The 22,941-nt window shown below is 37.0% G+C and overlaps 1 protein-coding gene across 1 annotated transcript in view; it reads left to right on the top strand.

Moving 5' to 3' along the window:
- Window positions 1-22,941, top strand: part of C5 (complement C5) — a 97,036-nt gene that overhangs the window by 10,797 nt on the left and 63,298 nt on the right. Inside the window, exons 5-14 of the mRNA XM_036915481.2 lie at window positions 2,084-2,175; window positions 3,599-3,681; window positions 6,040-6,130; window positions 8,045-8,159; window positions 9,734-9,860; window positions 11,949-12,064; window positions 13,546-13,731; window positions 14,953-15,156; window positions 16,431-16,640; window positions 16,755-16,904. Of these exons, the coding sequence (XP_036771376.2) occupies window positions 2,084-2,175; window positions 3,599-3,681; window positions 6,040-6,130; window positions 8,045-8,159; window positions 9,734-9,860; window positions 11,949-12,064; window positions 13,546-13,731; window positions 14,953-15,156; window positions 16,431-16,640; window positions 16,755-16,904 (1,374 nt within the window). The remainder of the gene's footprint in view (window positions 1-2,083; window positions 2,176-3,598; window positions 3,682-6,039; window positions 6,131-8,044; window positions 8,160-9,733; window positions 9,861-11,948; window positions 12,065-13,545; window positions 13,732-14,952; window positions 15,157-16,430; window positions 16,641-16,754; window positions 16,905-22,941) is intronic.

The following is a 22,941-nucleotide window of genomic DNA, read 5'->3' as shown; positions in this document are numbered from 1 at the left end:
GAATTACTTGTAAAGCACTAATGTTCCAAGACTGTGGTGGATAACTATAGATATAGACTGTAAACTGTAGGAGTCCAGAGAAGAGATCAAGGAGGCCAGGGGCCATTTCAAGGATGAAGTGAAATTTGAACTGAACGTAGAACAGTAAGTGGAATTTAGATTATGTGTAGAGGAAGTGGGAGGATTGCTAGGAAAGGAACAATGGAGAACAGAGTCCAAATTGAAAGGGATGGTGAGGAAGAAAGCCATCTGATTGAAGAGCAGAGGCATCTCTGGGAACAGAGGGTACATGAGATTTAGAAATTAGGCCAGACCTTGACTAGGACTTCAAGTGGCAGGTTATAGGGAGCACCTGTAGATTTATTGCAGGGGACTAAGACAGGTTACGAGGGAAATTTGTAGTCATGAGCATTGCTACAGTGGAAGTGAAGTATGGTGTAAAGGGAAACCACTCTGGGCTGCTGCAGAAATCTAGATGCTGGTCAGTGTGATTCTGGCAGTAGCAGAAATGCTGAGAGGCCTCTCCAACTGCCTGGATGAGACGGTGAGGGGAGGGAGCGAGTAAGGGTGGCATCGACAGAAATGAGGAAGATGATTAACAGGGTGGAGATAAATATCAGACCTCTGTGTGAATTTACCAGTCCATAATCATGGGGCGGCATGAATTGAATTGTTTTAAAGCAGGATTCTAGGAGCTGTGAGTCTTTTCCTTGGGCGCCCACTATTTGAGTTTAGGAGAACAGATATACACATATAAGTAGATACTAGAGAACAAAACCATACTAGAGCATAAACCAAACAAATTGTACAGTAGGGCAAATCATACAGGAGCTCAGAGGCAAGACTAAATGGTGTGAGAGTGAGGCATGAGGCAATCCTTTTCTGGAATGGACTAGGTAGAGCCAAGAGCAGGGTTTCAGAGAAAGGAATAAACATGGGTTTGTTAAAAATAATGAAGAACATCCCAGGTTCTGAAATAGCTTGAGTTAAGCCACAGTGGCAGGAAGAAGTAAGAAATGAGGATAGTAAATAAACTGGCTGACTGACGTAGGAAATGTGGAAGAGAAGTAAGGAGAGGCAATGTCAGCTCGCATGCCCTTTTCTGTCAGAAAATATTAGAGGATGTGGACAGACACTCTTTATCCCACCTCTTGCCCCTCTCCATGGTTGAACATGAATAATGCAAAATCCTGGCCCCACACAAGGAAGAATGAATGCCAGTAATCCCATATAAACTGCCCAGAAGAGGGGATTGAGGAATCTGACTTCAGAGCAGTGGGGAGTCTGTACAGGAAGGGTCCTGAAAATAGTATTGGAGAGAGATCATCTTAGAAGCACAGTGCAGGATGGAAAAAGAACAGCCCAGGAAATATTTAGCTACAGTTCTAATTCTTGTTCAGAACAGACCTTGAGGAAAAAAAATACCTTAAACCCTGAACATGAATTTCACAGTCATGGCATATGGTGGTAAATTTACTGCTTAAGATCAGAATGGACCTCCACATACAGTCCAAAGAAAGTAGAAAGCCTCATTTTCAATCATTTTCAAACCCACACACAAAAGAAAGCCTTATGAAAATGTACAAGTTTGTTTAATCATTTTGAGTGTTTAATCAAGCTCAAAATTTCCATATTGCATAGTTATAAAATTTCTAGGTAATAATGCATTTTTTTCAGTATATGTGCTTTGGAAAACTTAAAATGGACAAATATGAAATATAGGTTCTGGTACTTACAAAGCCTGTAAGTTCACATTTGGTTAATTATGACATCAGTTATTATTACAATTCTCTTCTTAGTTATACAATACAGTTGAGTCTCTTCATATACTTTGGACATTGATATAGACCTGTGTGTATGTGTGTGTGTGTGAGAAGACAGAGGAGGAGTCCAAAAAGAGGGAGGAAAGTGGCTTAAATGAACCATATTTTCCCTCCACAGTGTATAAATGATCTTCCTCCTTCATATTTAATTTGAAGACATGGATATTTGTTAGTAAATATTTCTGTAGATTGGTGATAAAGTAATGTTAATTTTTTTTAATGTGGTTTATGTGCTTTGAAGTTGTCTGTTTCATTCAAAGGATCCCGAAGGATCAGAAGTTGACATTGTAGAAGAAAATGATTATACTGGAATTATTTCCTTTCCTGACTTCAAGATTCCATCAAGTCCTAAGTATTTAAAAATATTTGTTAATAAATTAGTTTTCTCTAAAAAGCACATCTGGATCTTTTTGGTTGTGAGGCAGATAACCAGTCAAATGGAGCCACCTAGTGTTAACAAAGGGTGTCAGTGTGAGAGAAATGAGGATGTGCAAAATCTTTTCAGGTCTAATGTAAAGTGAGGCTCAGTTTCTGGCAAAATCCCCACCCCCAAATACTTTTCACCATTCCTCTTTACATGTAGAAATAAGAATTTGGAAAAGGCAAAAATAGTCCTCCGGGTTTTTTTTCATCAAAATCATCAACGCTTCTCTCTTCAGGGAATCTAATAGACTATCAGTCAAAAAGCCTGATGTGGTTCCCATGCTTCACTCTGAAACATGTATCTCATTCTTTAAGATACAGGGCAAATGCTCCCTTTTCAAAGGAGGTTATTATCCCCGGGCACACAATCAAATGTAGACACACAATAAAATGTACTTTTACTCTCCTGTTTTATGTTCTTCATGGCACTTAAGTCAATTTTGCATTTATTTATTTATTTACTTACTTACCTTTTCATTCCCCATTAGACCATAACCTCCTTGAAGACAGGGGTCTTGTCTGTATTGCTCTCTGTTTTATCTTTAGCACTTCAACACAGCAGACGCTTGATAAATGCTTACTGAATTAATGATGATAATGATATCCATAATAGTAAGTTTACTGATTGCAGAGCCAATATGCAGGGCAGATAATATTTTTCCCATTTCACAAATGAGGTTCAGCAACTTGCTCATGCCCAATCTGCTCATAAATGGAAACGTGGGGATTGGAGCTCCCACAGGCTATTACCTCTAGCTATAAAGACAGGTACTTTTTATCATGTTAATTTTTTATCTCCAATGCTTAATCCAGTGCTCAGTTAATATTTTTGGTGAAGGTTGTTAATTAAACCCAGGTCATTTTCCTGTTTAAACAAACCTTACTTTGTCTCCAACCATAACTTGTTTTATGTAAGGTGTCAATTTCATCATTTGGTCACAGGCTTGATCTGTATTATATGTTTCTAGAGACACTATTATGAATTTCCTACTATAGTTTGGGTTTTAGTATTATGTTAGTATAATTATGCTTCAAGGTTAAGTTAATTCTCAAGTATCATTAGCTCTTCAAATCAAAGCTATTAACTATATTAAGATAAAACACCTGAGAAAATAGCGCAATATCTGAAAAACTAAATTGATTAAAACAAATTACTAAAAAGTTTCTACTACCCTGAAATGCTCAATTATTTCTGTTTATTGCTTAAAATATGCCACAAATAAAATATACTGCTTAGGTAAAATACATCTTTACATACTTTTCCCTCTTTGAAACAAGAATTGATTAGATTTCCTCTGAATACATTAAAATTATTTAATGACATCTGTAATTTTAAATACTTTGTTCCACAGATACGGTGTGTGGACAATTCAAGCTAAATATAAAGAGGACTTTTCAACAACTGGAACTGCATATTTTGAAATTAAAGAATATGGTAAATTCTGACAATTAAAAGTTTACCTGTAAAAAAGTAGTGTTTTTGCAATAATCCTTTTCACTAATGAACTTATGAATCACTGCCAGATGAAGATGAGGCAGCCTTGCTGATATGTTTAGAAGTACTTGTTGAGAAGGGTGGGGGAGTGGTGGGTTTGGAATGCCCTAGGATCTAGTTCCAGCCTGCTCTTGTTAACCTTGAACAGTAGGCTATCAACTCTCTGGACTTGGGATGCTCATCATAGGGCTGGGAAGGACCTCCTCCCCAAAGAAGCTTGACTAGTTAAGCTCTCCCAGAATTATGATTTTAGGAGAAACTTAAACAAGCAGAGATGAAGTAAGTGGAACCCAGTAAGACTAATAGATAATTTACTCAAGTCATTATAACCAATTAGTGACAGAACTAAAAAAACTGGATTTTCTTACCCCTAGTCCAGGGCTATTTTCCTTCTGGCTCACAAATTCCTAATATATTTATCTGGAAATCTAAGATATTCTTATTTTGAAATCAATCATATTAATGAACTAATAATTAACATATAGCCTAATCTTTCCATTTCTTGTAGTTGTTTACTAGACTATTTGTGTGCTCTGATAACAAATTTAACTTTCTTTTGCTTGAAGTCATTTTTTATTCCCCAGGAGACTCATAATAATATGGAGAATAAATACATAAATTTTAACAATTAACAAACAAAACAGCAACAGAACAAATTTGTTATAATGAAACTCAACTTTAAAGATTATAGACTCTCAGTAACATATAAACCTAACTGATCTCCCTTCCTCCAAGTTTTTTTGATGCTTCCTGAACATATCTAGAATTCATTTATCTCTTATTATCTGCAGCCATCCTCATCAATTCATCACCAGTCTCCCTCCTGGGCTACTGCAGAAGTGTGATTGCTATCTGTGCTTAAGCTATTATCATTTGTTATTGGCCAAAATAATCTTGAAATGTGAATTTTATCATGTCATTTCACTATGGAAAAGTTCCCAAGAACTCCTCATTCCTTTGACAATGAAAATCAAAAACCTTATTTTGAGCTGGCCCCACTGACCTGCTCTTCAGCCTCATTTATGCCATTCATCTCCTCCCTTCCCTCCAGCAGTGGTGACTTAACACATGATGTTCCGTCTGCCTAGAATACTTTTCCTCTTCTTTATTGCCTAGCCAACTCCTACTCATGTCTCAAGTTTCAGTTGAAAAGCCATTTATTCAGCAAAGCATTCCCTAAGTTCTCTTTCCTGGGAAGTATTCCCTGTATTTAATTGTATCAAATTTTTCATAACTGTGTTTAAGTGTTTATCTGTGTAATTTTTTGCTTATCACTGTATTCACTGATTGACTATGAGCTCATTAAGGACAGGGTTTGTATCTTTCTTGTTCACTGGTCTATCCCTTTGATAGGAGTGTGCCTATGACATAACACATATGTATTAGATGAAAGGATGCAATGTTTTCCTCCACCTCATATTTTGGAAAAAACACACCGGCCTTGATCTTCGATAACAGGAATGCAGCCCAGAGCAACAAACTGTGTTCCTCTTTTACTTCTAGTCTTCTAGAAAGTTTTACTTTTACTTCTAGCCTTCTAGTCTTTTACTTCTACTATCTAGAAAACACAGGAGCTATATCTGAAATCTACTACTTCACTTAACACTTGTGAGTCAGTCTTTGTCCATTATGCATATCCGGGTCACTCAATAACCCAATTTTCTATTAACTGTTGAGCAGATTAATGGAATTAGAATCTATAAGCCCTGGTACACAGTCTGAGTTAGTAGAAAGAAAAGATAGTGACATTTTAGACAGGAAATTTTTTTTCTCTTGGGCAATCAAGATACCAAAGAGAGAGAAAAAAACCTCCTTCCTTTCTGCCCTGACTTTTGAAGTCAGAGTTTTCTGTTGGAATTTGGAGACTGGATGGGTTTTGTGTACTAAACAAAAGAGGGAAAAGTTAAATAATGAAGAATTTTCCTTTTCTATTTTCAATTTAATAAACATTTGTTGAGCAGATACTAATGTTTAAGACATATAAGAAGGGTGAGAGAGAGGGATATACAAAGATACGTATAATCCTTTTTGTTTTCAAGGAACCCATACTCTAGTGAGGGAAATAATTGCCTATAATAAATGCTGTAATCAAAGAATAAGCAAAGTGCTTCTAGTATATAGAGCTGGACTGACCTCTGATTGGTAGAGTGGGAGGCTTCCCAGGGATGTTGTTGGTTGATGATAACAATGATAAAAACAAGGTATATGTTGTGTTGATATTGCAGTTTGTCCAACTATACCAGAAAGGAGGCTACTGTAACTTTAATGGTAATATTGCCTATTTATTTTTATTTTCAGTGTTGCCTCATTTTTCTGTCATAATAGAACCAGAAAATAGTTTCATTGGCTATAAGAACTTTAATAATTTTGGAATTACTATAAAAGCAAGGTAAGAAAGTTAATTTTTTTCAGATGATATCCAGCTAAACTGAGTGCCACCTCTGGTTTGTGATAGTTGCCCAAAGTAAGATCTGTGATTTTCCCCCCCAGCTTTATTGAGATATAACTGACATATAACATTGTGCAAGTTTAATGTGAACAATTTGTTGATTTAATACACTTAGATATTATTGAGATCTGTGATTTATTGGCAATGTCTTCCATGCCTTTAAGATTGATTGAGGAGATATCATGCCTATAGTTTATTTGTTTACTCTGATTTTAGCTTTGTTAGTCACTCAACAGCAAAAAATTTGCAAAGATTTAAGTTCATTGCGTATATTTAGGAACTAGCATGCCTTAGGATATTGGGTCTGCGATATGAAGCCTTCACTTCTTGTCATTTTTTTAATGGCTTCATCAGCCAGCTAATGCTTCATAACTACTTCAAAACCCAATGGCTAAAACCACAACCATTTATGAGGCAGCTGGGCATTTCTGCTGATCTGGGCCAGGTTGATGTCATCTGGGCTTGCCCATGTGCCTGTAGTCAGTTGGAAGGTCAGCTGGGGTCTGGCTGGTCTAGGAGGTCTTACAGTTTGTCTGGCAGTTGACTGGCTGTTGACTGAAACTCTAAGGATTATTGGACTATGTGTGTCTCTTGTCACCCAGCAGGCTAGCCTGTAATAGCATCAATTCTCAAAGAAAGAACGTGGAAGCATAAAAGGCCTCTTGAGGCCTAAGCTTGGGATTAGCACCCCATCACTTCCACCACATTCTTTTGTCTAAAGCAAGTAACAAGACCAGACCAGAGGAAATAGACTTCCTTCACACTTTGGCAAGCAAGGACCTGCAAAGGTGGTGGGTACATGGGGCAGGTAGAGAATTAGAATTAGTTTTGCAAGCGATCTGCAGTTATTAATAACAATAATCAACTTACATAACTATCTGTGCTGGGCACTTTTCTAAGCACTCTGTATGTATTAGCTCATTTAGTTTTTATGAAAACTAAGAGGTAGATACATTACTATCTCCATATTACAAATGAAAAAACAGAGGTACAATATGTTAAGCAATTTTTTTAAATTAATTTATTTTGTTGTCATTAATCTGCAATTACATGAAGAATATTATGTTTACTAGGGTCACCCCTTCACCAAATCCCCCCCACATACCCCATTACAGTCACTGTCCATCAGCGTAGTAAGATGCTGTAGAATCACTACCTGTCTTCTCTGTGTGAATATGTTAAGCAATTTGCCCAAGATCACATAGCTATTAAGTTTCGTGGCCTGTCTGGTTCCAGAGTTTGTGCCCTCAAATACTCTGTACTGCCTCTCTTATTAGCACTTTCCTAAAATACAGTGTTTATCACTTAGTATAAGTGAACACAAAAGGCTCACTTGTCAGAGAATTATAGAAACTTGCTTCTTTTGATGGAGATACTTTATTTATTCATCCTATGAATAAGGGAAGTTAGCTCTTCTATGGTATTATTTGCTATGTAGAAATTTTCCTTTAGTTTACTTTAACTCTAAACTAAAAGGAAATACGCAGAGTTTTTAAAAAGAACTTACAGAAGAGTGAGATTGGACATGCTGTTTATAAAGATGTAAAGGAAAATAGGGGTAGTTTACCCACTGATAGCAAAATCGTCAAGGAAGTAATGTGTCCTGTAGGAAAGGGCCCTGGACCTGAGGTCTTTTGATCTCCTCAAGATCAGTTTTCTCATCTAGCACATGGTAATAAAAACCAGTACTTTGGCTTTATTACGGTAGCTTTATGAGGATGAAATGTAATAGTGTATGCAGGATACTTTAGAGAGTATCAGTGATTTATATAATTTGAAATTGTTACATTTTATCTGAATTTTATTATTATAACCATGTTAGCAAAACAGTTTTATGGTATTATTGTTTAACAGATATTTTTATAATAAAGTCGTCACTGAGGCTGAAGTTTATGTCACTTTTGGAATAAGAGAAGACTTAAAAGATAATCAAAAAGAAATGATGCAAAAAGCAATACAAAGCACAATGGTAAGATATTAACACGTTTGCTCATACCTGAAGAAGCATCATGAATGCTAGAGATAGAAAGTTCTTCAAAATCGTCTAGTCCAACCCCTCATTTTATATAGGTGTGGAAACTGAAGCTCCAAATGCTCCATTGGCTTCTCATTGCCCCCCTTGCCAGCCTATCTCAGACCCTTTTCCTCTTTCTTCTCCTTTGCACTAGTCTCTGAAACTTACCCTAGACTCTCTTTCTTCCAGGTCTTTGCCGTACTGCTCCTTCTGCTTAGGAATGTTCTTTCCCTTTGTCTCCTCCTGCCTCTTCTTTGCCTGGCTGTTCTTCTAATTCTCAATGTCTTTTTCCGGCAAGTCTCTGTGACTCCTGTAAACTCAGCTGCCCCTGCCTACCTTTTCCTTAGGCTTTGAACTTCTCTCAGTGGAGCATGTTTGACACTTTATTGCAGGGATTCTCAACTGCAAAAAAAAGAGGGATTTTTTAACCTCCAACGGGATGTTTGTGATTGTCACAGCTGAAGAGGAGGGTGCTACTGGTATTTAATGGATAGAGGCCAGGATGCTGGTAAACTCCTACAATGCACAGAACATTATCCCCAGAACAAAGAATTATCCTGTCCAAAATTTCAGTAGGGCTGGGGTGAGAAGCCCCCTTTTTTTGTAATGCTTTAATTATTTACCTATCACTCATTACACTAAACTTTTTGTCTAAATTGTTCCCATTATGTATGTGCCCACAGCCAACATGGTTCCTGGCAAACGGCAGGTGCACTATAAATATACATAAGTGAATGAATTCATTAGGGAGTTATTTGTCCATGGTTAAGAGCTAGTGGTTGCTGGAGCTCAGGTTAGAGCCCTGGTCCCTTTCCCCCTGGTCAGTGTTCTTTACATGATACCATAGATGCTAAGGGCTCATGTCATTCTGCTCACTACTGAATACTCATGTAGTTTGCATCATCAGCTATTTAGCCTTTGCTTTTTCAAAACAGTTTTATTTATTCAAGATATAAATGCATGTAAACCTCTTCTTAATGCAAGATTCTATGCTAGCCACTGGGATTTCTAGCTAAATAAGACAAAATCCCTAGCCTCAAGCTATTCAATTTTAGAAGAAAAAATAAGGCAAAATTGATTTTATTGGTGCAGTTAATAATTATATAATGTGAACTAACCCCTTATTCCCTTTACCCTTTGTATGTTTTTAAAGTAATGTTTCCATATGTAACAGTGAAGTGCAAATTAAAATATCATTAAAACCAACAGACTCTCAGTTAAAAGCAAAAGTAAGCTAGAGAATAGGCCCAGAAAGGTGGATGATGACTCAAAGAAGATATCTTTGTCAGCTAGTATGAAAAAGACCTGTTGAAACATATGATGTTTAAGACTCCTTTTGTCTATAATCCTATACAAATAAATTACAGAACAACATCTGGGCTTAATTGTGGACCTAGACATTTACTGGTGACAATAAACTCTTCCTCTGACATTTGCCTTTGATGGAGAAGCTAGGAAAAAGAGATTGTTATTTTTCTCCTTATAAGTTCTTCTCTGAAATACCTTTTTATTTTCCCCCTTTTAAAAAGTTGATAAATGGAATTGCTCAAGTCACATTTAACTCTGAAACGGCAATTAAAGAGCTGTCCTATGACAGCCTAGAAGACATAAACAACAAGTACCTTTATATTGGTGTAACGGTCATAGAGTCTACAGGTAAGTGTTTGTTTTGTTAGCTTGGATAATATTTAGATGTATTAAAGGTACAAATAATTTCTGCAGTTCTTTCCTATTTTATTTTTTTTCATAGTTAAATTCTACTTTTTATATCATTAAAAACTGAGATTAGAGTATAGCTCTGCCACTCTCCAGTCATCAGGTCCCTATTGCCTCAAGTGCAAAAATGAGATAACACCTGCTGGGTTGATATCCTGAGTGGCTGGCTCCGCAAGCTATCTTGATTAAACGTCTAGCACCCCAATATTCTCTCCTGGTCAGAATCAAAATCTAAATGAGATTATGTATACATAAATGTTTTATAAAATACTATGCAAATGAGAGATATAACATGATCATTGCTTTAGTCTTTTTATCTGTATAATAAGGGAATTAAACTAAATACCTCCAAAATCCCTTTTGAACTGTAATGTTCAGAAATTTTACCTAAAATTGAGACAATAATGTTTCTATAGTGGGTACAATAGTGTCATACACCTCATAAGATTCTGGTGAAGATCAAGAAGTCTATATATTTTGCAAAGCATTTAAAACAGTACCTGTCACATAGTGAGTACCATATGTGTTAGCTCATCTCCCCCTTCCTCCCTTCTCCTCCTCCTCCTTCTTCTGTCTACCTATTCCTTCCTTAGCATCCTTAACATCTTATCTAGAGCTCTCAGTGCCACGCTAATGGTTTTTAATAATTATAATTATTACTCCAAGTTGAGTCAATCTGTCTTACTTCTGGTTAGTCTTGATTACTAATATTCTTTATGTTTTCAGATTTATACCGAACCCTGAACTTGAACAAATAATTATATATATATATATATATATATATATATATATATATATTTTTTTTTTTGGTAAAATGAGAATTAGACTAGATAATTCCTAAGGCCCCTTCCACCTCTAAATTTGTCCATGTAGGGTAGCAGAATGAAGAATTGAGGCAATTATCCAGTTATTGAGCACCTTGCACATATCAACTGTTTAATAGGTGTTGGAGAATGATACTCCTTGCCCAGGCTATTGTTTTTGACATTATGTTTATATTTCCCACTTTCATTTTTTTCTCAATTTATTTCAAGTAAGTTCAATTTAAGCAATATTTATGAGCTATTCTAAGAGTGTTTCTGAACATGCAGGCTTACAAAAATGAATGATGTATAATCCCAGTGCTTGAGTGACTTACAAACTAGTGTCAGCTCCAAGACAGGTAAACATGGAATTCTGTTACAAGAAAGAATTCCATTTGTGCTCAATGCAAAGTACTAAATAAGCCAATCTTCAGAGGAAGGTGAGCAACCAACAACAACGTCCAGTCTGCTTTTGAGCAACCAAAAACATGGTCAGTCTTGAAGGATAGGGTTTTGAGGCAGTGATGGTTGATGAGGTGAAATGGGGTACCCTCTACAGAGGAGACATACCAAAGGTGTGTCCAAAAGCTTGATAAGATTATCCAGTTGTCTGAAATGTAGGATATATACAGGGGGCATTAGGATTATAATATTGGAAAGGAGTTTGGGGATATTAGACCTTTGTATGTCATTCCTAATGGTTTAGCTTGAGTTTTAGCTAACACTAGGGTAACAGTCCTGGGCTCTTGCCCGTGGGCCCTCAGGGTTCTCTCCACCTCAAGCACTCTTCTTCTGTCTTCCTATCCATGTCTCTCCATATCCCTGTGCTCTAAAAGTGAACTTTCTGTACAACTTAGTCTCTGCTTTACACTTCCATTCTTTCTTTAGGTCTTGTACTTATTCAACTGAAACTCAGGTCACTGACAAAAAGTGGCCTCCCTTCCTCACATGCCTCCTCAGTCCAATCCTAAAGCTCCATTCCCACAAGGGCAGCTCTACACCCAAGCCTTGTGCAGATGGCCTGGGAAACTCCTGAGCTCTAAAATCTTCTGCACTGCCCCTCTGAACCAAGATCCATGTCCTACATACTATTGGTAAATGAATGAGTGCAGGAACAGAGTGAGTGAATGGATAAGTCTGTGAGAAAATGTAGAGGTCAAATAGATCCCATACAGATCCATATACTCCTAAAAAATGGTCAATGTGATGCTTGTCATTTCCTTAGGTGGATTTTCTGAAGAGGCGGAAATCCCTGGCATCAAATATATCCTCTCTCCCTACAAAGTGAATTTGGTTGCTACTCCTCTTTTCTTGAAGCCTGGGATTCCATTTTCTGTCAAGGTAGAAGAAGGGTGGGGTGGAACATAGGGGTGGCAAATGGGAAGGCTGGAATGGCACATCACAGAAGGAACTCATTCTGGAAAGCCTGCCCCTCCTGTAGATGCAGACAGGGGTGGGAAACTTCAGACCTGCTTCCGCCTCAGGAGTGATTTCAACACTTAGGCCAAGTGTCAGTATTTAGTAAGATAGCCTGCGTTAGGCATTGTCTAAATAAGCATTGCATTAAATAATATGTAACTAAAAACTTGTAAGTCTATAGTTCAAAAAATATTACATCTGAAATTGTTTGGTGGCATTCTTAAAAAGCCTTAAAACAGAAATATCATTCATTGAAAATAAGCCCTTTCTCTCACCATTTTTTACTTCCTGGGTATTCTTGAGTTTGCATTTCTGTGCTTCTCACTTTGTCTCTGGGTTCTTTTTGTGCACAACTCTGTCTGATCTCATCTCTCTATCATTTTCTGCCCTTTCCATTTTGACTCTTTCTGTCCCTGAATCTTTTCTCTTTTTTTGCTTCCTCCTTCCTCTCCATCTCTCCTTCCTTCAGTTTTCCTTTTTAAAATGCTAATAGTATGGTGTTAAAACATTCTTTGACTTATTAATTACATTTTGTTATATTTAGTGTTATATATTTTATTATGTATAATACTTATTTTCAAAATGGAAATTTTGTTCCCTGTCATTAATTTAGAAAGCTAGAGCATAATATCTTATTTTTTTTCTTTGAAAATATGTTGCTTTAAAAAGTCACCTTTAGTATAATTAAAATATGTTAGTTATTTATTACTCACTATGGGTCACTGGCTTTAAAAAGACAAAGTTTTACCAAGCTAAAGCAAGCTTTTGACATGCTTGTAGCTTCTAACATACATATATAACATATATATAATAATATATGGTATATTGTTATAGACTATATATGATAATACAATTATATATATATAATAAAAAGTCATAAATATATATTATATTGAATATATTTACATTATTTCAAAATATCTTTATATACTGCATATCATATATAAAAAGAAAACAATATAAAATACATCTGTGGAAATTATGTATGACCATAAGCATGGCAGTGAGAGGTAGAAGTTAAAAGAGAAAATAAGATGCATTTATTGTTTCTTGTATTTAAGAGAATTTTCCTCAGAAATGATTGCCTCATTTTCTCCTTTGTCCAGGTCTAAACCAATTGAACAGAGATATAAGTTAGAGAGCAGAAGACCTTATCATATCTGCTTGATGGACTTAATAGAATATTTATGTTCTAAGTCTGCTTAATGTATAGGGAATCCATTAAAAAATGATATAACTAAATAGAATGAAACCTTTCTGTATCTGAGGAAATGCTTCTCATTACTGAATTAAACATGAATAATTTGTACTTTGGTGGAGAAGGGGAAAATTATTTCAGAATTATTTTGCTTTAAAAAAAGTGGTGGGCTGTTGAAATGGATTTGGATTGTTCTGACAAACAGGTACAGGTTAAGGATTCATTTGACAAATTGATTGGAGGGGTCCCAGTGACTCTGAGTGCACAAACCGTCGATGTAAACCAAGAGACATCCCACTTGGAGTCAAAGAAAAGTGTAACACGTTCCAGTGATGGAGTAGCTTCATTTGTGGTTAATCTCCCATCTGGAGTGACGATGCTGGAGTTTAACGTGAGCTAAAATTCTCCTTGTAAATTTTTTAGGACAATGTGTGCTTTTGACTGTATGTTTTGGCTAGTGTGCAAAGCAGATGTGGTAGATTTTATACACAAATCCAGTGAACAGACCCACAATTTTGCATCCAAAAAAAAAATCACCAAAGGCAATATGCTATCCATCAAATGGTCCTTGAAGAAACAAATCTATCACTTTTTAAAATTGGGAATGAACTATTTTCTCTTATATAAGTAAGACTATATTAAAATCTAGAAGCTTCAGAGTTGGTATAGCAGTAGAATATAGTGGCAGGAATATTTTCTTCCCCTCAATACCACTTTTTATCTTTTTGGGGTCCATGAAAGAGTCAAATGTGGAAGCCTCCCTTTTCTCTAGCTGCATAAATCATGCTACCTTAGAGCTCATGTAATAGTCTTTTCTCTCAGTAAATAATGTTTAAGTTCCCAATCCCATATAAAAAATGAGTAAATTAATAATACCCATCAGTGACCTCAGCTTGCATAAATTCACTCATCCACTGGGCGCTCACAAAGTGCTAAGAGCTTTATGTACAGCACATTTACTACCCATTTAGTCAGCTATCAGTTAGAAAATATTATCTCTGCCATTTTGCAGCTGAGAAAATGGAGGTTTCTAACCTCTCTTGTGATTGAGTAACTTATCCAGAGTTAATAAATGATGGCACTGGGATGCATATAACACTATGAGCTATTACGTAACCCCTTTGCTGTCAAAGGTGGCTGTTGTGGCCCTGAGATCATTCCTGCCCCATCCCATGTTTATAAGCACTCTTCTGTGCCACTACTTCACAATGAAACTGGACTGGAGAGTCTGTGTGGTGTGCCCATTCCTCAAGACCTCTTCTTACCCCTAATCCCTGCTGTCCCACCCATAGGAAGAGGAGTCCCCAGCTTGCCATGACATTTCAGGAAGGGTGCCAGTATTTGTTCCAGGAGCATCTTTCTCTCTTCACCTCAGCAAACTTTCCCACCATAGCCCATAATCCCATATTATTCTGATTAATGTCCATAGTCTTTGTAAAGTTATTTGATACCACAACTGTACAAACATTGGAGTAATGCAGTTTTTTCTCTTTAGCATTTGGTGTTGTAGAATTTAGAAATTTATAAAGCAAAGAGAGGAATTTAAAAGGTATGCTTCACAGACCACATTTCATCACAGTCCACATGTTTTTTTTGAAATTTTCCTTTTCAGGTCAGAACTGATGACCCAGATCTTCCAGAAGAAAATCAGGCTAGCAATGATTACCAGGCAATAGCATATTCATCTCTTAGCCAAAGTTACCTTTATATTGACTGGACTGAAAACTATAAACCCTTGCTTGTGGGAGAACATCTGAATATTATTGTTACCCCCAAGAGTCCATATATTGACAAAATAACTCACTATAACTACTTGGTAAGTACAATAATAATAGATTTATATCTAGCTATTCCCCTACCTGGAATACTTCCTTTGCCTATAGAGAAGCATTACAATGATCCTTTAACATTCGTTTTTAAAAGCACTTTAAAAAACATCACCTAATTTGATAATCAGCTTTCCAAAAACCTTTGAGATAGGGCATGATTCTCATGACCATTTCACAGATGAGGAAACTGAGGGTCAGAGAGGTTAAAAGGCTCATCATGGTTAGCTCAGAAGACGAAGAGGAAGATTTGGATTGGGAACCTCTGACTCCTTGCTTTTCACCAAAGAAAGCCTGATTACTCCAGAGGGAGCCTGATAAAATTCCCACATTAACTGTGCTCTGTTTTACTGCCAAAGATGACATGCCTAGACCTGTTTCAAATGTAAGCATTTTATTAGCATAAAAGGAGGAACCAAATCCTGCCCTTAAGAGTTGAGTCACATCATATCTCCTCTAATTCTACTGCTCAGCAGCATCCCTTTGACATTTATATAAAACACAAGTGGCCGATCAAACCTGTTGGTGAAACTTAGGAAGGAATGTGTGAAAAATGTTCAGGGCTTCCTGACAGCTGCCGAAGAAGTGGAATGAATTATTCTGCTGGCCAGGCCAAACAGTTGGTGATGGCTTTTTCAACACTTTTGAGAAAGAAATTAAAAAATAAATGAGGACCATAAATCATATTGACTGATAAAGAATTAGTGGACCTGCTTAGGGACTATGTACCAAAATCACGTAGGCAATCCTGCTCTTTGAGGACAATTTAAGGCATCTTTGAGGATATTTTGGTTTTATGTGATCTCTATATATTTTTAAACTTACACCTCCAGTGTAGAAGCTAATCTCTGGCTTTAAAACCTAATTTCCAATAAGATGCACTCTACTTACTCATCTCTCTATATTTTTTTAAATCAATAAAACAAAAGAGATTTTGGTGACAATGTAATGACTTTAAACATATTTGGGGGAAAATTTTAGCTCTCTGATTTTTCTAGTTATGTGATTTTGAACTAAAATCAGTATGACATTTAGTTAATTCCTGACCCTGTCCCTTCATCTGTGCAATGGGGATAATATTCCTATCTTACTGGTTATTGTGAGAATTAAAGGAATTAAGTAAACATAAAAATCCTGACACATAGGGCCCATACATATCAGCTTTCTTTTTCTTTAACACAATTTCTATTTCCAGCTCCAAACTCTGTCCTTCAGTGAAGTTTTTGTTTTTGTAATTATTGTTGCTGCCACTGTTTATTTTTAGATTTTATCCAAGGGCAAAATTGTTCACTTCGGCACAAGGGAGAAACTTCCAGATTTATCTTATCAAAGTATAAACATTCCAGTGACACAAAACATGGTTCCTTCAGCCCGTCTCCTGGTCTATTACATCGTCACAGGAGAGCACACAGCAGAATTAGTGTCTGACTCTGTCTGGTTAAATATTGAAGAAAAGTGTGGCAACCAGCTCCAGGTAAGCCACAAATTAAGTCACAATCAAATGTTCATCTGAATAAAGTACATTGTAAATGTGAGGTTTTGTCTTACACAAATGACCTTGTCTTTTCTTTTTCAAATGACCTTGTAGGTTCATCTGTCTCCAAGTGCAGATACATATTCTCCAGGCCAACGTGTATCTCTTAATATGGATACTGAGTCAGGTTCCTGGGTAGCTTTAACAGCAGTGGACAGTGCTATATATGGAGTCCAAAGCAGAGCCAAGAAGCCCATGGGAAGAGTTAAGTAGTGTCTTTTACTGGTGTGTGCGGTGACTCTGCAGTGCTTCACGGTGTGGCTACAGGGGTTGGTTTGTGGGAGAATTTAGAACCTAGAGCACTCTTCTCAAAAACACAAGAGATTGTGCTTTTTTTTTTTTTTTTTTTTTTTTTTAATAATTATTTTTTATTGAAGGGTAGTTGACACACAGTATTACATTACATGAGTTTCAAGTGTACAACACAGTGGTAGAACATTTATATACATAATTCTAGGTTCCAGCTATCACCCTACCAGGCTGTTACAATATCTTGACTATATTCCTTATGCTATACATTACCTCCCGGTTACTAATTTATTTTACCATTGGAAGTCTGTCCTTCTTTTTTTTTTTTTTTTTTTTTTTTTTTTTGTGAGGGCATCTCTCATATTTATTGATCAAATGGTTGTTAACAACAATAAAATTCTGTATAGGGGAGTCAATGCTCAATGCACAATCATTAATCCATCCCAAGCCTAATTTTCGTCAGTCTCCAATCTTCTGAGGCATAACAAACAAGTTCTTACATGGAGAACAAATTCTTACATAGTGAATAAGTTACATAGTGAACAGTACAAGGGCAGTCATCACAGAAACTTTCGGTTTTGCTCATGCATTATGAACTATAAACAGTCAGTTCAAATATGAATACTCATTTGATTTTTATACTTAATTTATATGTGGATACCACATTTCTCTCTTTATTATTATTATTTTTAATAAAATGCTGAAGTGGTAGGTAGATACAAGATAAAGGTAGAAAATATAGTTTAGTGTTGTAAGAGAGCAAATGTAGATGATCAGGTGTGTGCCTGTAGACTATGTGTTAATCCAAGCTAGACCAGGGCAATAAAACATCCACGTATGCAGAAGATTTCTCTCAGAACGGGGGGGTGAGGTTCTAAGCCTCACCTCTGTTGATCCCCAATTTCTCACCTGATGGCCCCCCTGCGACTGTGCCTGTCTTAGGTTGTTCCTCCCTTGAGGAATCTTACCCGTCTCTGGCTAACCAGTCATCTTCCGGGGCCATACAGGGAAATGTGAAGTTGGTAAGTGAGAGAGAAGCCTTATTGTTTGAAAAAGTTAGCTTTTTACTTCTTTGCATATTTATGCCCTGTGGCTTCTATGCCCAGCATTTGTCTTGAGGTATCTTTACCACTTGGAAGAATTATGATACTCGGTAAATTTGATATGAGGCACGAATTCTATTTAAGGGTTGTAATTAGGAAGGAAGAAGAAAAGCTATAGAAGTAGCAGGCGGAAGAAAACATGGGAAGATTGATTATTTCTTTGATATATCTTCTTGTAGAGTAACTTCAGCATGTATAGGTTTTAAGCTACTACTTAAATTGCACACACACCTTAACATAATAGGAGTATAGTTACATAACCAAAGCATATCTGTAATTACCAGCCATCTGCAGTGAAACCAAGAAAACCAGTTAGGCACCTTAGGCATTTGTGAAAACTTATCTATGATATGGTGGATATTGTCCAAATGAACTTGAACAGTCTGAGAGAAATCAGACAAATTAAAACAACCCATTCCTGGGGACTGTTCACATGCCATATGTTCTTTTAACAATAAATAGTTTGTAGTTGTAAGACTTTGGAGCGCTACAATTTGCACTTCTCCAAATTCTTGGTTGAGTTCCAACAGTATAGATCCAGTCCAATTTTGTTGTTTTACTGTATGCACAGGCCAGCTTAGATATCTCCTTCCTCATTCCCATGGCAGGTCCAGGAACTGGTGGGATGAGTGCATCTACAGCTGTAGCAGTGCGTGGATCTTTGTTGGGGTTTTTTGATGATCATCTTCTGGCATGAGTCTTCCAGAGGGTGCAGATGTTGGAAGTTCTTTTTCATATCGTATCTTAGTTCATTTTCGGGGTAGCCCAATTAGGCTTTGATCCTCTGTATAAACACAAACAGACCCTTTGCCTACACTTTTATATGCCCTTTATACCCTTGTGTAGAACTCGTTGGAGGTTACCACACAGGAACTGCCCTTTTTTTTTTTTTTTTTTTTTTTTTTGCTATCACTAATCTACACTTACATGACGAATATTATGTTTACTAGGCTCTCCCCTATACCAGGTCTCCCCTATAAACCCCTTTACAGTCACTGTCCATCAGCATAGCAAAATGTTGTAGAATCACTACTTGCCTTCTCTGTGTTGTACAGCCCTCCCTTTTCTCCTACCCCCCCATGCATGTTAATCTTAATACCCCCCTACTTCTCCCCCCTTATCCCTCCCTACCCACCCATCCTCCCCAGTCCCTTTCCCTTTGGTACCTGTTAGTCCATTCTTGAGTTCTGTGATTCTGCTGCTGTTTTGTTCCTTCAGTTTTTCCTTTGTTCTTATATTCCACAGATAAGTGAAATCATTTGGTATTTCTCTTTCTCCGCTTGGCTTGTTTCACTGAGCATAATACCCTCCAGCTCCATCCATGTTGCTGCAAATGATTGGATTTGCCCTTTTCTTATAGCTGAGTAGTATTCCATTGTGTATATGTACCACATCTTCTTTATCCATTCATCTATTGATGGACATTTAGGTTGCTTCCAATTCTTGGCTATTGTAAATAGTGCTGCAATAAACATAGGGGTGCATCTGTCTTTCTCAAACTTGATTGCTGCATTCTTAGGGTAAATTCCTAGGAGTGGAATTCCTGGGTCAAATGGTAAGTCTGTTTTGACATTTTGATGTACCTCCATACTGCTTTCCACAATGGTTGAACTAACTTACATTCCCACCAGCAGTGTAGGAGGGTTCCCCTTTCTCCACAGCCTCGCCAACATTTGTTGTTGTTTGTCTTTTGGATGGCAGCCATCCTTACTGGTGTGAGGTGATACCTCATTGTAGTTTTAATTTGCATTTCTCTGATAATTAGCGATGTGGAGCATCTTTTCATGTGTCTGTTGGCCATCTGTATTTCTTTTTTGGAGAACTGTCTGTTCAGTTCCTCTGCCCATTTTTTAATTGGGTTATTTGTTTTTTGTTTGTTGAGGCGTGAGAGCTCCTTATATATTCTGGACGTCAAGCCTTTATCGGATGTGTCATTTTCAAATATATTCTCCCATACTGTAGGGATCCTTCTTGTTCTATTGATGGTGTCTTTTGCTGTACAGAAGCTTTTCAGCTTAATATAGTCCCACTTACTCATTTCTGCTGTTGTTTTCCTTGCCCGGGGAGATATGTTCAAGAAGAGGTCACTCATGTTTATGTCTAAGAGGTTTTTGCCTATGTTTTCTTCCAAGAGTTTAATGGTTTCGTGACTTACATTCAGGTCTTTGATCCATTTTGAGTTTACTTTTGTATATGGGTTAGACAATGGTCCAGTTTCATTCTCCTACATGTAGCTGTCCAGTTTTGCCAGCACCATCTGTTGAAGAGACTGTCATTTCGCCATTGTATGTCCATGGCTCCTTTATCAAATATTAATTGACCATATATGTCTGGGTTAATGTCTGGATTCTCTAGTCTGTTCCATTGGTCTGTGGCTCTGCTCTTGTGCCAGTACCAAATTGTCTTGATTACTATGGCTTTATAGTAGAGCTTGAAGTTGGGGAGTGAGATCCCCCCTACTTTATTCTTCTTTCTCAGGATTGCTTTGGCTATTCGGGGTCTTTGGTGTTTCCATATGAATTTTTGAATTATTTGTTCCAGTTCATTGAAGAATGTTGCTGGTAGTTTCATAGGGATTGCATCAAATCTGTATATTGCTTTGGGCAGGATGGCCATTTTAACGATATTAATTCTTCCTAGCCACGAGCATGGGATGAGTTTCCATCTGTTAGTGTCCCCTTTAATTTCTCTTAAGAGTGACTTGTAGTTTTCAGAGTATAAGTCTTTCACTTCTTTGGTTAGGTTTATTCCTAGGTATTTTATTTTTTTTGATGCAATTGTGAATGGAGTTGTTTTCCTGATTTCTCTTTCTGTTGGTTCATTGTTAGTATATAGGAAAGCCACAGATTTCTGTGTGTTGATTTTGTATCCTGCAACTTTGCTGTATTCCGATATCAGTTCTAGTAGTTTTGGGGTGGAGTCTTTAGGGTTTTTTATGTACAGTATCATGTCATCTGCAAATAGTGACAGTTTAACTTCTTCTTTACCAATCTGGATTCCTTGTATTTCTTTATTTTGTCTGATTGCCGTGGCTAGGACCTCCAGTACTATGTTAAATAACAGTGGAGAGAGTGGGCATCCCTGTCTAGTTCCCGATCTCAGAGGAAATGCTTTCAGCTTCTCGCTGTTCAATATAATGTTGGCTGTGGGTTTATCATAGATGGCCTTTATTATGTTGAGGTACTTGCCCTCTATTCCCATTTTGCTGAGAGTTTTTAACATGAATGGATGTTGAACTTTGTCAAATGCTTTTTCAGCATCTATGGAGATGATCATGTGGTTTTTGTCTTTCTTTTTGTTGATGTGGTGGATGATGTTGATGGACTTTCGAATGTTGTACCATCCTTGCATCCCTGGAATGAATCCCACTTGGTCATGGTGTATGATCCTTTTGATGTATTTTTGAATTCGGTTTGCTAATATTTTGTTGAGTATTTTTGCATCTACGTTCATCAGGGATATTGGTCTGTAGTTTTCTTTTTTGGTGGGGTCTTTGCCTGGTTTTGGTATTAGGGTGATGTTAGCTTCATAGAATGAGTTTGGGAGTATCCCCTCCTCCTCTATTTTTTGGAAGACTTTAAGGAGAATGGGTATTATGTCTTCCCTGTATGTCTGATAAAATTCCGAGGTAAATCCATCTGGCCCGGGGGTTTTGTTCTTTGGTAGTTTTTTGATTACCTCTTCAATTTCGTTGCTGGTAATTGGTCTGTTTAGATTTTCTGTTTCTTCCTGGGTCAATCTTGGAAGGTTATATTTTTCTAGGAAGTTGTCCATTTCTCCTAGGTTTCCCAGCTTGTTAGCATATAGGTTTTCATAGTATTCTCCAATAATTCTTTGCATTTCCGTGGGGTCCGTCGTGATTTTTCCTTTCTCGTTTCTGATAGTGTTGATTTGTGTTGACTCTCTTTTCTTCTTAATAAGTCTGGCTAGAGGCTTATCTATTTTGTTTATTTTCTCGAAGAACCAGCTCTTGGTTTCATTGATTTTTGCTATTGTTTTATTCTTCTCAATTTTATTTATTTCTTCTCTGATCTTTATTATGTCCCTCCTTCTGCTGACCTTAGGCCTCATCTGTTCTTCTTTTTCCAATTTCGATAATTGTGACATTAGACCATTCATTTGGGATTGCTCTTCCTTTTTTAAATATGCTTGGATTGCTATATACTTTCCTCTTAAGACTGCTTTTGCTGTGTCCCACAGAAGTTGGGGCTTAGTGTTGTTGTTGTCATTTGTTTCCATATATTGCTGGATCTCCATTTTGATTTGGTCATTGATCCATTGATTATTTAGGAGCGTGTTGTTAAGTCTCCATGTGTTCGTGAGCCTCTTTGCTTTCTTTGTACAGTTTATTTCTAGTTTTATGCCTTTGTGGTCTGAAAAGTTGGTTGGTAGGATTTCAATCTTTTGGAATTTTCTGAGGCTCTTTTTGTGGCCTAGTATGTGGTCTATTCTGGAGAATGTTCCATGTGCACTTGAGAAGAATGTATATCCCGCTGCTTTTGGATGTAGAGTTCTATAGATGTCTATTAGGTTCATCTGCTCTACTGTGTTGTTCAGTGCTTCCGTGTCCTTACTTATTTTCTGCCCAGTGGATCTATCCTTTGGGGTGAGTGGTGTGTTGAAGTCTCCTAGAATGAATGCATTGCAGTCTATATCCCCCTTTAGTTCTGTTAGTATTTGTTTCACATATGCTGGTGCTCCTGTGTTGGGTGCATATATATTTAGAATGGTTATATCCTCTTGTTTGACTGAGCCCTTTATCATTATGTAGTGTCCTTCTTTATCTCTTGTTACTTTCTTTGTTTTGAAGTCTATTTTGTCTGATATTAGTACTGCAACCCCTGCTTTCTTCTCACTGTTGTTTGCTTGAAATATGTTTTTCCATCCCT

Source organism: Manis pentadactyla, chromosome 3, assembly GCF_030020395.1.
Source record: "Manis pentadactyla isolate mManPen7 chromosome 3, mManPen7.hap1, whole genome shotgun sequence".
Lineage (NCBI taxonomy): Eukaryota > Metazoa > Chordata > Mammalia > Pholidota > Manidae > Manis > Manis pentadactyla.
Note: the sequence above shows the minus strand (reverse complement) of the source record. Positions and strands in the feature narration are given on the sequence as shown.